At 44.2% G+C, this 13,098-nt stretch overlaps 1 protein-coding gene and 1 non-coding gene across 2 annotated transcripts; one reads left to right on the top strand and one right to left on the bottom strand.

Annotated features, from left to right (window-relative positions):
- Window positions 1-1,278: 1,278 nt before the first annotated feature.
- On the bottom strand, window positions 1,279-1,918 carry LOC145089725 (uncharacterized). Its single transcript, XM_079028123.1, has 2 exons — window positions 1,646-1,918; window positions 1,279-1,554 (listed from the first exon to the last, which is right to left on the bottom strand). The coding sequence occupies exons 1-2, from the start codon at window positions 1,916-1,918 to the stop codon at window positions 1,279-1,281; spliced, it is 549 nt and encodes a 182-aa protein (XP_078884249.1).
- A 1,064-nt stretch (window positions 1,919-2,982) lies between these two features.
- LOC145091199 (small nucleolar RNA R71) lies at window positions 2,983-3,085 on the top strand. The gene has a single exon (XR_013702085.1). It is a non-coding gene; the product is annotated as a small nucleolar RNA R71 (small nucleolar RNA).
- Window positions 3,086-13,098: the final 10,013 nt, after the last annotated feature.

Here is a 13,098-nt window from a genome sequence, read left to right as displayed (position 1 = left end):
GTGCATCTTTTAAAAGCAATTGTGTTAGAGGTCTAGTTATTTTGGAAAAATCTTTTATAAAATGCCGGTAAAAACTCGTGTGTCCTAGAAAACTTCTAATTCCCTTCACATTAGTTGGTGGGGGTAATTTGGCAATTGTGTCACTCTTTTCCCGATCCACTTCAATTCCCGATTTGGAGACCTTGTGGCCTAGAACTATACCCTCCTTGACCATAGAGTGACATTTCTCCCAATTAAGAACTAAGTCGGTTTTTTCACACCTAGCAAGCATTAGATCAAGGTTAGTGAGACAATCAGGGAAGGAAGATCCAAAAATAGAAAAATCAGCCATAAAGACTTCCATGAATCTTTCCACCATGTCATGGAATATGGCTGTCATGCACCTTTGAAATGTCGCGGATGCATTGCATAACCCAAAGGGCATGCGACGATAGGAAAAAGTTCCACTTGGGCAAGTGAAAGTGGTCTTTTCTTGGTCCATTGGGTCTATGGATATTTTGAAATAACCCGAAAAGCCATCTAAGAAACAATAATAACTATGGCCCGATAATCTTTTTTAGCATTTGATCAATAAAAGGTAAGGGAAAATGGTCCTTACAAGTGGCATCATTTAGCTTTCGATAATCGATGCACACTCTCCAACCGGTTACCGTTCGTGTCAGAATAAGCTTGTTGTTCTCGTTGGTTATGACCGTCATTCCTCCTTTCTTGGGCACCACTTGGACTGGACTCACCCACAGACTGTCGGAAATAGAATAAATGATCCCCACATCTAAAAGCTTGACTACTTCCTTCTTGAGCACTTCTTGCATGTTTGGGTTTAGTCTTCTTTGGTGTTGCACAACCGGCTTTGCTCCTTCCTCCAGGTTAATCTTGTGAGAGCAATAAGAGGGACTTATTCCCTTGATGTCGGTAATTCTCCATGCTATGGCCCGCTTTCGCTTCTTCAAGACTTGAACTAGTTCTTCTTTTTCAGATTCGAAGAGGTCAGAGGCTATTATAACTGGCTTTTGATGACCATCTTCAAGGAAAGCATACTCCAAGTGATCTGGTAATGTTTTGAGCTCTATTTTTACGTTCTGCATGTTATACTCGCCGAGTACAGGTGAGGGACTCGGCGAGTCTGTAGCAGAATTTACGAATTCAATTGTTTCTTCACATGAACTCGACGAGTAGATCGGCTCTACTCAGTGAGTTGCTTTATCAGAATTCTTCACTAATTCTTCATACTCAGCTTCTTCCAACAACCTCTCGATCTCCAGTAAGTATTTTTCAGCATCAAAAATCTTCATCAAAGATGGTGGACTTGTCAGGATCTTTATTATCACATTCCTCCATCAATTCATCAAACATGTCAATCGAGAACGCCATGTCATCACTATTCCTCGCATGCTTCATAGCTTGATCAACCCTGAAAGTGACTGAATCATCTCCTACCCGTAAAGTATGCTTCGAGTCTCTCATGTCCACTATAGCACTTTCCATGTTGAGGAAAGGTCTTCCAAGGATGATCGGGACTTGAGGATCCGCTTCCATGTCTAGAATTATAAAAATCTGCGGGAAACACAAACTCGTCCACCTTGACCAATAAGTCTTCACATATTCCTCTTGGAAATGTGATTGTTTTGTTTTCTAAGTGAATTGCCATACGAATTGGCCTCGGTTCCGGGAGATCCAATTTCTTGAAGAATGAATAAGGCATGAGGTTCACACTTGCTCCCGAATCAGCCAAAGCATGAATGGTAGCCATGTTACCAAATTGGCAAGGCAAAGTCAAGCTTCCCGGGTCACCCTTCTTCTTTGGTAATTTGTTTAACATGGCAGCTGAGCAATTTTCATTAAGTACTACTTCTTTCACCTCCTCCATCTTCCTTCTATTGGTTAGAAGCTCCTTAAGGAATTTTGCATATTTTGGCATTTGCGCGACTGCTTCGATGAAGGGTATGTTGATTTGAAGAGCTTTAATATGGTCAAGAAACTCTGGTACTCCTCTCCCTGCTTTTCTTTCTTAGCTCGGGCTGGAGATGGCATTGGAGGCTGAAAGGGCTTTTCAGGAATTTCATTTTTGGAGTTTGGCAGTGGCCTCATCGAGTCCATATTCTGGACTCGGCGAGTAGGGTCTGTACCATGCAGCTTTTGATTTTGGTCTTCTTTTTCTGCGTCCTCCTTTTGCAATTCTTTGGGTGCTTCAGTTTGAATGGGGGCCAGAGGAGTAATTATCTTCCCACTTCTTGTTGTGACTATGTTTATATGCGCGCCTCGTGGGTTGTTTTCGGTTTTACTAGGAAGTTCGCTCGGTGATCTTTGATTGATTTGTTGAGTAAGTTGCCCAAGTTGCGTTTCAATGTTGTGGATAGATGCTTGCTGGTTTCTAAGCATGGTTCTTGTTTATTGGATTGCAGCATCATGATCATTATGTCTCTTTTCTGAAGCAGATACAAATTTGGTAAGCATCTCTTCCAAACTTTGTTTTCTTTCTTGTGCCGGCTCCTCCTTTTGGTAAAAACCTCTTCCGTTTTGCTTGTACTTCTCCTCCTTAGCCTTCTTGTACTCGTCATAAGGGAGCCACTCCTTCTTTGGTTTACGCCAATCTTCATCATATCGGTCCCCACTTGAGTAACATACTTGCACCTTCTTATTGCCATTTTCATCCAAGTCGTAGTCTCTAGTAAGATGAGGCCCATTGCAGTTCTCACAACCCACCCGAATAGCATGTATCGTTTGATCCATTTTGTCCATCCTCCTATCCATGGTTTTTATCATAGCCATGACTACTTAAAGTCTTCTGAAGCTGCATAGGCGGCCCCCCTTGTCACATCATTTCTTGGATAATAGTATTCTCTAGATTGCTTAGAGAATTCTTCAATTAGTTGCTTTATCACTTGAGGTGCCTTCTTCGTGAGTGGAACTTGCGAGTCAAGTAATTGCCTTGTGGTAACATTTACTCCATCATAGAAGATGGAGATTTCTTGTTGACTATTGAGGTCATGATGTGGGCAATTAGCAGGCTCTTGTACCTCTCCCAAGCTTCATATAGTGACTATCCAGCTTGTTGTTCAAAGTTAGATATGGCTTTCTTTAGCTTGGATATCTTGGATGGTGGGCAGAATTGATCAATGAACTCTTCTTTCATTTGGGCCCATGTAGTGATAGATCCTGGGGGCAATGACTTGAGCCAATCCTTTGCAGCACCCTTCAAAGTAACCGGAAGCATGCGAAGTAGCTGAGTTTCCCAAGGCACATTTGGAACATTGAAGTAATCGGCCACATCGTTGACTTCATCCAAGTGTTTGTAAGCATCTTCGTGGTCTTTTCCGGTGAAGGGGATCTCCTTAAGTTGAGCAAGGATGTGACCCTTGAGCTCAAAAGTAGCGGTTGCGGGAATTGCAGGTTGCACAAGTCCTGGGCCAGTGTCATCGCGTATCTTCTTCTTCCATTCCCCCATGGGGATTTCATCAATGTTAGCCATGGTAAGAGCTAACTCGTCGCCGGAATCGAAGTCGTGCCCGTATGTAGGTTCTTCTTCCTCCTCGGTTTCGTACTCGGTGTCTTCTATGATCAGGTCTTTGCTTGCTAAAGATGCGTTGGATGCTCCTGATTTGCTACTCTTCTTCTTCCCAAAACAGTCTTCAAGTTAGACAAAGGCGACTTCTTAGGTGTATTCGAGCTTTCCACGTCTTTGCCTTTGTTCTTTCTCAACGCGGATTATGGGTCTTCAAGCGGGGGTACCAGCGGAGTGTTGGATCCTCTGGTCATGAAAATCCTGCAATAAAACAAGAAAAACACGTAAAAAGAACAAAAAATGCAACTTAACTAAACGAAAACTAAATACCAAATAGTAGGGTACTCGCCGAGTAGGTGCGAATGCACTCGACGAGTAGCCTGTTTTAACAAAAAAAAAATTAAAACTAAAGGAAAATTTTCTAAAAAATACTAATAAATTCTAAATCCTAACCTACTTACTGGATTACAAAAAAAAAATTAACTTTGTGCAAGAAAACTCACACAAATGATCGATAAAATTAGGAATTAGACTTAATTTTTGAACCGTTCCCTGGCAACGGCGCCAACAACTTGATGTGTGTAAAATGCACTGGTTTTAATCCTACTTTTAAATTATAAATTTAGCACACAAAGGCAGTGAACCTGTCTTTTAGTGGTATAGTTGGATAAGTAGAGTGTCAAACTCAGGGAACGGAAATTAAACTAATAACTAATTTTAACTAAGCAAGTAATAAAAGTAAAGGTTTTTCTCTAGTTTTACAAGACTAGAAACTTAAACACACCACCTAGCAAGTGATCAACTAACAACTAAAAAACAAGTAAAAAATCACCAAATTTGATAAAGAGTTTTTGTTTAGGTCCAACCAATTCACTCCTATGGTTATTTGTATAATAATATGATAAATTAATTGTTATTGATTACCAACTAAAGTGGTTAGATTCATGTTCACTATTACTAACCCTTAGACAATTAATCAATTCAAGCAGTGGCTAATTGTTTAAACTAATTAATTAACTAGTTCAATTATTTGGATTAAATAAGATTTGTAATTGGTTAATCAAGTTGGTGTTTCAATTAACCTCTTGTTTGTTGGTTTCTCAAAGAAGCTCACACATTAATTTACCTATTCTCTAATTAATCCTAGTTTCATGTTCATTATTCCTAGACAAATGATAAAGTGTTCACATAAACATATGAGGTTAACAACTAAGAGATGTTCATGCAGCTTAATTGTCTTCCAATTAACAGAAAATAGTTGTGGTTAATGCATAAGGTTCTTTAACAAACTTAATTTAATAAAATCACCAATAAAGAATCAATAAAAGTAATAATTAAACCATAGGAGTAATTTGGTTCTTCCTAAACAGAAATAATATGAATTTAGCTCATGATTACAGTGAAAACAAGCTCAAAAACGAAGTTAACTAGGCTAGACATGATTGAATCCTAAGATTAAGTGGAAAATATAACCTAATTCGCCTTGATTCTTCAAAAGATCAAAGGTTAGGGTTCTTCAGGTCTCCAAAGGGTTCTTCAATCGCAGGTGTAACTCAAAGAAGCCAGAAAAGTCCCCAATTCGGATTAAGATCCAATATTTATAGTTATCACAAAACAGGGGCAACTCAGCAAGTAGGTCCCCCAATTTAAGCATTATTAAGTACCTTTTGTCCACATTATGCACATAATGAGCTAAAAATGAATAAAAATATATGCTAAACATATGGCTAATTATGCAAATATCACCCGGCATCGGACCACTATCCAAAAACTACTACTATCTAAGTGGGCCGACATTGTGGTTGTAGACCCGTTCCTACTGGAAGGAAACTTACCTCATAAGGCTGACTGCTGAAATCCTGATCGGGAATTGTCTGACTGCTGCTTCGACAACTCCCCGACTATAATTATGCAAATATCACCCGGCATCGGACCACACACTAATACTAATCTTAGGGTAAAGTGACTATTTTATCCCTAGTCAAAGTCATCATCCAGGTTAAAGTCAACTGCCATTTGACCTGACTCACCGAGTTGGGCCGCCAACTCGCCGAGTCCCTATCCTTTCTTCTATTCTTCAAACCCGACTCTACTCGTCGAGTTTAGCAAAGACTCGACGAGTTCTCCTTCTATAATAACATCGAGTCAACCTTCATCTGACTCACCGAGTTGTATGAACAACTCGTCGAGTCCTCCTTCATCATATGAACAAGTCCAGTCTACGACTCGCTGAGTTTCTTGAACATCTTGTCGTGTCTGTTCTTGTGGTTAAGAAGATTTCCTTGGACTCGCCGAATGTGTTCTTATACTCGTCGAGTCCCATGGTTTCCAGATTATGGCTAACTCTTAAAACGTCGAAACACTCCTTGGGACCTTCCTAAACCTCTGCTAGCACTCAACTGGGCTCCTTTGAACCACAACAGATTGTGGACTCCAGCCTCAGACTCGCCGAGTTCCAAGAACAACTCATTGAGTCGCCTATTGTCCAAGTCTATAACTCAATTTCTGATGTACAACTCTCGTCCAAAAGGTAGATCTGGGCTTCTAATGTTGATCTAACACGTAAAGTTATGAAATTTACGTGCATGCATGGAAGTATAAGCTTTAAGGACCCAGAAAGAGGTCTAAAGAAGTGCATGGGCTAATATGGCCATAGAGCTTGCATCTTTATGCCATGAACTTGGTTCTAGAGTCTAGATCTGAAGGTGAATCGACTTGGGACGTCCAAGTCTTAAGGATCAAGCTTATTGACCCCAACACTCCATAAAGAGGGCAAAGGAGGAAATCTATAAAACCGCAAGTCAAGTTTTGAGCTTGATTACCTGAAAGTGAAGAGAAACTGATGTTGCTCCTGGATCTAGTCGTTCTCCCTTGATCCTTCTTCCTTCTAACTCTTCTACTAGATACACAATGCACCAAAAACCCTCCAAGTCACTAAGAAAGCTCAAGATTGCCATAAGGGAATTAGGGTTTAGAAGGTAATGCTCTGGAGGTGATGGAGGTTGGACCTAAAGCTCATAATGTGGTTTAAATAGGGTGCAAACCCTTTAATTAGGGTTTCGTCCACACTGGCCTACTCGCTGAGTCCAAGCGCGAACTCGGCGAGTAGATTACTTAAACTCGCTTCCCAACCACGCATCTACTCGACGAGTTAGGGTTGCCACTCGTCGAGTTATTAATATAAATGATATGAAAGTAGATCAAATACGTACCAGAAACGGGGCGTTACAATTCTGCCCCACTTATCTTAGACTTCGTCCTCGAAGTCTGCTGTCACTGCAAACAACTTCGGGCAGTGTTCTCTCATCTCCTCCTCGGGCACCCACATCCACTCCGAGCCCTTGCGGTGCTGCCACTGCACCTTTACTAGCTGAACCACCTTGTTCCTCAAGGTCTTTGTCTTTTGATCCAAGATCGCAACGGGTCTCTCGATGTAATTCAGACTGCCATCAACCTGGATATCCTCCAATGGTACAACTGCCGACTCATCCATTAAGCACTTCCGCAGCTAAGAAACGTGAAAAGTGTTGTGGATCTGGCTGACCTCTGTAGGAAGATCTAACTGATACGCAACCCGACCCACCCGGGCCAAAACCCTAAAGGGGCCAATGAATCTGGGGCCCAGCTTGCCCGCTTCCGAAATCGGATGACACCCTTCCAGGGTGACACCTTCAGGAGGACCATATCGCCCACCTGGAACTCCAAGTCCAAGCGCCGTTTATCGGCGTAACTCTTCTGCCGACTCTGAGCAGTCTGGAACCTGCTACGGACCTGCTGTATCAACTCTGTGGTTTTGAGTACCACCTCCGTACTCCCCATGACCCTCTGACTGACCTCACCCCAACAGATTGGGGTCCTACACTTCCTCCCATAAAGCATCTCAAAGGGAGGATGGGCAATACTGGCGTGGTAGCTGTTGTTGTACGAAAATTCCGCTAATGGAAGATACGTATCCCAACTGCCACCGAAATCTAGGATACCTTCCCGAAGCATGTCTTCGAGAGTCTAAATTGTCCTCTCACTATGCCCGTCCGTCTGAGGGTGGAAAGTGGTGCTGAAATGAAGACGAGTACCCATCTCGTCTTAAAATCGCTTCCAAAACCTGGAAGTGAACCGGACGTCTCGGTCTGACACCACTGAAACTTGCACTCCATGATGTGCCACTACCTCTCGCACATAAATATTGGCTAACTTCTCCGCCGAAATGCTCTCCTGGATTGGTATAAAATGCGCACTCTTGGTCAAACGATCCACGATGACCCTAATGGAATCAACTCCATGTGTAGTCCTGGGAAGCTTAGTAATGAAATCCATGGTGATATCCTCCCATTTCCACACGGGAATATCCATCGGCTGCATCTTGCTGTGGGGTCTCTGGTGTTCTGCCTTGACCTTCCTGCAGGTCAGGCATCTCTCTACATACCATGCTACATCCCGCTTCATGCAGGGCCACCAATAATCGGGTCGAAGATCCCTATACATCTTCGTCGCCCCCGGATGGATGGAGAACCGAGACTTGTGGGCCTCTTCCATCAACACCTTCCGTACTCCACCCCAGTTCGGTACCCAGACCCTCCCATGCAAGGTCAACAATCCTTGACTGTCATAATCGAAGGAAGCTACTCGGCCCACGAACCTCTCACACTTCTGCCTCTCCTCCTTCAGGCCCTCAACCTGTGCCTCTTTGATCTGCTCCAACAATGGAGTAATCACTGTCATCCTCATACATATATCTCTGATCGGGGCCGTCACCGCCTTGCGGCTCAGAGCATCGACCATAATGTTGGCCTTGCCCGGATGGTAAAGGATCTCATAGTCGTAATCCTTTACCACATCTAACCATCGACGCTGCCTCATTTTCAGATTCGGCTGATCCATAAGGTACCTCAGATTCTTGTGATCCGTATAAATGGTACAACGGACCCCATAGAGGTAATGTCGCCAAATCTTGAGGGCGAATACCACTGCCCCCAGCTCTAAATCATGCGTCAGATAGTTAGCCTCTTGAGGCTTCAACTGTCTAGAGGCATAAGCTATGACATGCCCCCACTGCATCAACACTGCTCCCATACCTATGATCAAAGCGTCACAGTAGACTACAAAGTCATCCACTCCCTCTGGCAGGGTAAGAATCGGTGCCTCGCATAGTCGCTGCCTGAGCGTCTCAAATGATGACTGCTGCTCAGGACCCCAGCGAAACGCCACTGACTTCTTAGTCAATCGAGTGAGCGGTACCGCTATCTTGGAAAAATCCTGAATAAATCTCCTGTAATACCCTGCCAGACCTAGGAAGCTCCGAATCTCAGATGTAAACCTCGGGACCTCCCACTGCATCACGGCCTCTATTTTGGCTGGATCTTCAAGTATACCCTTCTGGTTGACGAGGTGTCCAAGGAATTGCACCTCGCGCAACCAGAACTCACACTTGGAGAAATTCATGAAAAGTTTCTCCCTCCTCAGTGCCTCTAGCACCTCTCTTAGGTGTTCGTCGTGCTGATCTTGAGTCTTGGAATAAACCAAGATGTTGTCGATGAACACTATCACATACCGATCCAGCATCGGCCTGCACACGCGGTTCATGAGATCCATGAATGCGGCTGGAGCGTTGGTGACCCCAAACGGCATCACCACAAACTCATAATGGCCATAGCGGTCCTAAAAGCGGTCTTCTGCACATCCTCATCCCTGATCCGCATCTAGTGATATCCGGACCGTAGATCAATCTTGGAAAACCAAGATGCTCCCTAAAGCTGATCGAACAAATCATCTATCCTCGGTAGTGGGTAACGGTTCTTCACCGTTACCTTGTTCAACTCCCAATAATCTATACACATATGGTGCAACCCATCCTTCTTCTTCACAAACAAGATCGGGGCTGCCCATGGTGAACTGCTTGACCTGATAAAACCCTTGTCTGACAGCTACTGCAGTTGCGTAGACAACTCTTGCATTTCTGGAAGAGCCAACCGATATGGTGCCTTGGCTATCGGAGCCGCACCAGGGACCAGGTCAATCCTGAACTCAACCTGTCTCTCAAGAGGTATTCCAGGAAAATCCTCTGGAAATAAATCTGGGTACTCTCGTACCACGGGTACATCGTCAACTGTCGACTTACCATTCTCCCAGGCATTAATAATATAGGCGATGTACCCCGCGCAACCTTGTTGGAAGTAGCGCCTCGCTCTCGCTGTTGAACAGAGAATTGGTCTGCGCTGTGGCCTTTCACCCTGAATCACTAACTCTCCCCCACTAGGAGTACGAACCTTCACTAGCTGCAACTCACAATTGATCATTGCCCCGTTGGGGCTCAGCCAATCCATACCTACTATAACCTTATTCCCTCACAGGGGAATATGAACCAAGTCTACTGAGAACTGCTCATCAAATAACTATAGTGTACATCCCCTATGAACTCTCGCAACCCTGACGGTCCTGTCATCAACTATCTCCACATCAAGTGGGCAATCCATCTCCCCCAGAGCTCTGCTAAATCGCTTGCTAAGCGTGAGCGACACAAATGATCGGGTATCCCCCGAATCAAACAATACTGGAGCTGAGATGTCGTTCACTAGGAATGATCCTATAGAAAAACACATAACCATAAGCAATAAACAATAATAATAAAAAGATGATGGAGAAGATACATACCCGTAACCACATCAGGAGTCGTCTGAGCCTCCTCGGCTGACAACTAGAATGCTCTGCTCTTCGCCACTGGTGTCTCGACCCGACCCTTTCGGCCGTCTGTAATCCTCAGGGTAGCAAGAGCGGGTGCTACCACTGGTCTTGCTGATGCTAAATTCAGACATTGGGACTTCTTGCGTCCCCTCTGATTGCAATGGAAGCAAATCAGATAAGATGCTGAGGTGGGAGTCACAGTAGTAGTAGCTGTACAATCCTTGCTCACGTGCCTAGTCCAACTGCACTTGAAGCAGCCGGAACTCCCTGCCTTGCACACTCCATCGTGCAAGCTCCCACACTTGCCATACCGACTGTGGCTCTGCTGTCCCCTAGGTCTGTGATCGGATACCTTGGGCTTTTTTCCCGAACTCCCTGTGCCAGATACCACCTCTGGTTTCCTCTTCCTCTCCATCTCTAAATCGATGTCCCTCTCACGAGTCCTTGCAATCATGTCATCCAACGTTTTACAGCTGGAAATGCTCACAAACTGTCTGATATCACTCCTCAACATCTCATGGTATCGGGCCTTCTTCATCTCCACGTCTGCCGCATACTGAGGAACGAGAAGAGCCCTCTCCCTGAACTTGGTGGTAATCTTCGCCACCATCTCTGTCATCTGCTGGAGATCTTGGAACTCCCTGGCAAGCTACTGCACCTCAATAACAGGTGCGAACTCGGCTCTAAACCTGGTTGTGAAATTCGTCCAGGTCATAGCATCAAGAGTCGCGTCATCCCCGATGACACATCCGACCTCCTCTCACCAATCACGTGCCCTGCCCTTCAGAAGATAGGATGCAAGTCGGACCTTGTCCCCCTCGGGATATCTGCTAGAGCGAAAAACGTTGGCCACATCAGCCAACCATCTGGTACTCACAATGGGGTCTCGGGCCCCCTGATAATCTAGAGCTCCACAAGCCCTGAACTCCCTGAATGTGAGCGTGCACGACCCCATCATGGCCGCCACCTCAGCTCGGTACGTACTCATCCTCTCATCCAAAAGCTCCAAAATTCTCTTATTAATCGAACTGAAGATCATAGGAGTCTAATCGAGTAGGCTACGTGTGATCTCTGAGAAGATGAACTCCCTAGTCTGCTCATCCAAATGCTCGACCCCCGAGCCTGAACCTGCTCCCTCTCTGGCACCTGAACTGCCGGCTGCTGGCTTAGGGCATAAAACCACCATTATGAAAACACAATATGACAGTTTCAGAAACACTGATATAACTGGAGGGATTTCATCTACTACAAGTTTCTTGGTCTTGTCTCAACCTTCCTTTATTTAAGTACAGATCCTCTGCTTTCAGTAGTATGGGCCCCTACTACCTACCACATCTATCCGTACTTTCCTCAACAACTACCTCGACTCTACCAAGTCCCTTTTATTACTACTGCTGATCTCATGCTAATCTCATCCTAGGCTTGCCCTAGGGTAATCACCAATCCACTCTCCGCCATCAACTGCATAAGAAGTCCCTGTTATCTTCCCCTAATTTGCTCATGAATACTATTACATATTACTAAGACTAAATCATTCTTCGAATGAGAGATCCTATGCTACAACGGTTGGACTCAGACAAGAGCTGCGCAATAGAGCTAGACCTAACCTTCTGAAATTATTTAATCCTCACAATATGTAACGTAACATATTTACTTACTAGATAGTAAAGGATAACTAGAACTCCTAAAAGCACAAAGCAAGCAACATTCGGGCATCAAGCATATACTACTCTGGCTATCATACTGGCTAATCTGTTCTAGCATTCAGTTCTCATAAAGCCGAACACATATAACAGGCACATAAGGCATCCTCCATAGATCCTTAGTCCTAATCTAACATGTTGTTCTAATATACCTGATAATGATAACATGACATGAACTTGTATGGGTAATTTGGGAGTACTTACTTGAGCTCTACCGATCGCATGCACCACACCCTTTTTCTCTTTTTCAAACTCTTTTCTCTTTTTAAGTTTCTTTTTCAAAAATTCTTTTAAAAAATGTTTTTCCTTTTAAAAACCTTATACCATTTCCTTAGTTTGAGTCCAGACACACCCGGAAGTGTGTCTGAATCCCTCAAACCAAGGCTCTGATACCAACTTGCAACAACCCAAAAATACAAGACAAAAATTTCGTTTGGAAACATTACTAAAACCATAATATCAAAATATCATATAATAAAACCATAAGCCGTGTGTCTCAAAATGTCATAAATATGTCTCATATCACAACGGATGTCAAATCATGTCAAAATATCAGTCTAACTCCTAGGATAAAACTGTGGTGGTTGCCATGCCATCATCCCAAGCCCTTCCCCTTGCTAGATGAAGTACCTGAAACCAAAACTGAAACTGTAAGCACGAAGCTTAGTAAGCTCCCCCAAACTACCACATACCATAAAATAACATATAAAACACATACTGGGCCTTGCCCACTGCATCGGACCGAAGTCTGGAACTAAGTAGGGCCTCGCCCTCTGCATCGGACCGAAGTCCGGAACTGACTGGGGCCTTGCCCCCTACATCGGACCAAAGTCTGGAACTGAATAGGGCCTTGCCCCCTGCATCAGACTGAAGTACGGAACTGACTGGGGCCTTGCTCCCTATAAAAGACTGAAGTCCGGAACTGACTGGGGACGTGCCCTCTGCATTAGACCGAAGTCCGGAACTGACTAGGGCCTTGCCCCCTGCATCAGAATGAAGTACAGAACTGACTTGGGCCTTGCCCCTACATCGGACCGAAGCCCGGGACTGACTGGGGCCTTGCCCCCTTCATTGGACTGAAATCCAGAACTGACTGAACATAGCATAACATAATCATAGCATATAACAATAACACATATACTGCATACTACATCATGCCATAGCCAGGAACACATAACACATAGACATGCCTGAATCACAAAGACATCAAGCATA

The sequence above is a fragment of the Lactuca serriola genome, chromosome 2 (genome assembly GCF_051521515.1).
Source record: "Lactuca serriola cultivar US96UC23 chromosome 2, Lser_US96UC23_V15, whole genome shotgun sequence".
In the NCBI taxonomy this organism is placed as follows: domain Eukaryota; kingdom Viridiplantae; phylum Streptophyta; class Magnoliopsida; order Asterales; family Asteraceae; genus Lactuca; species Lactuca serriola.
This window is presented reverse-complemented; position numbering and strand designations above follow the sequence as displayed.

What these genes read in the sequence shown, in the direction of transcription:
- LOC145089725 (XM_079028123.1), bottom strand. Translation starts at nt 1,918, where the DNA reads ATGCCAAAATATGCAAAATTCCTTAAGGAGCTTCTAACCAATAGAAGG. An exon ending in AACCGAGGCCAATTCGTATG is followed by an intron (nt 1,555 to 1,645) that starts GCAATTCACTTA and finishes TGTTTCCCGCAG; the next exon opens with ATTTTTATAATTCTAGACAT.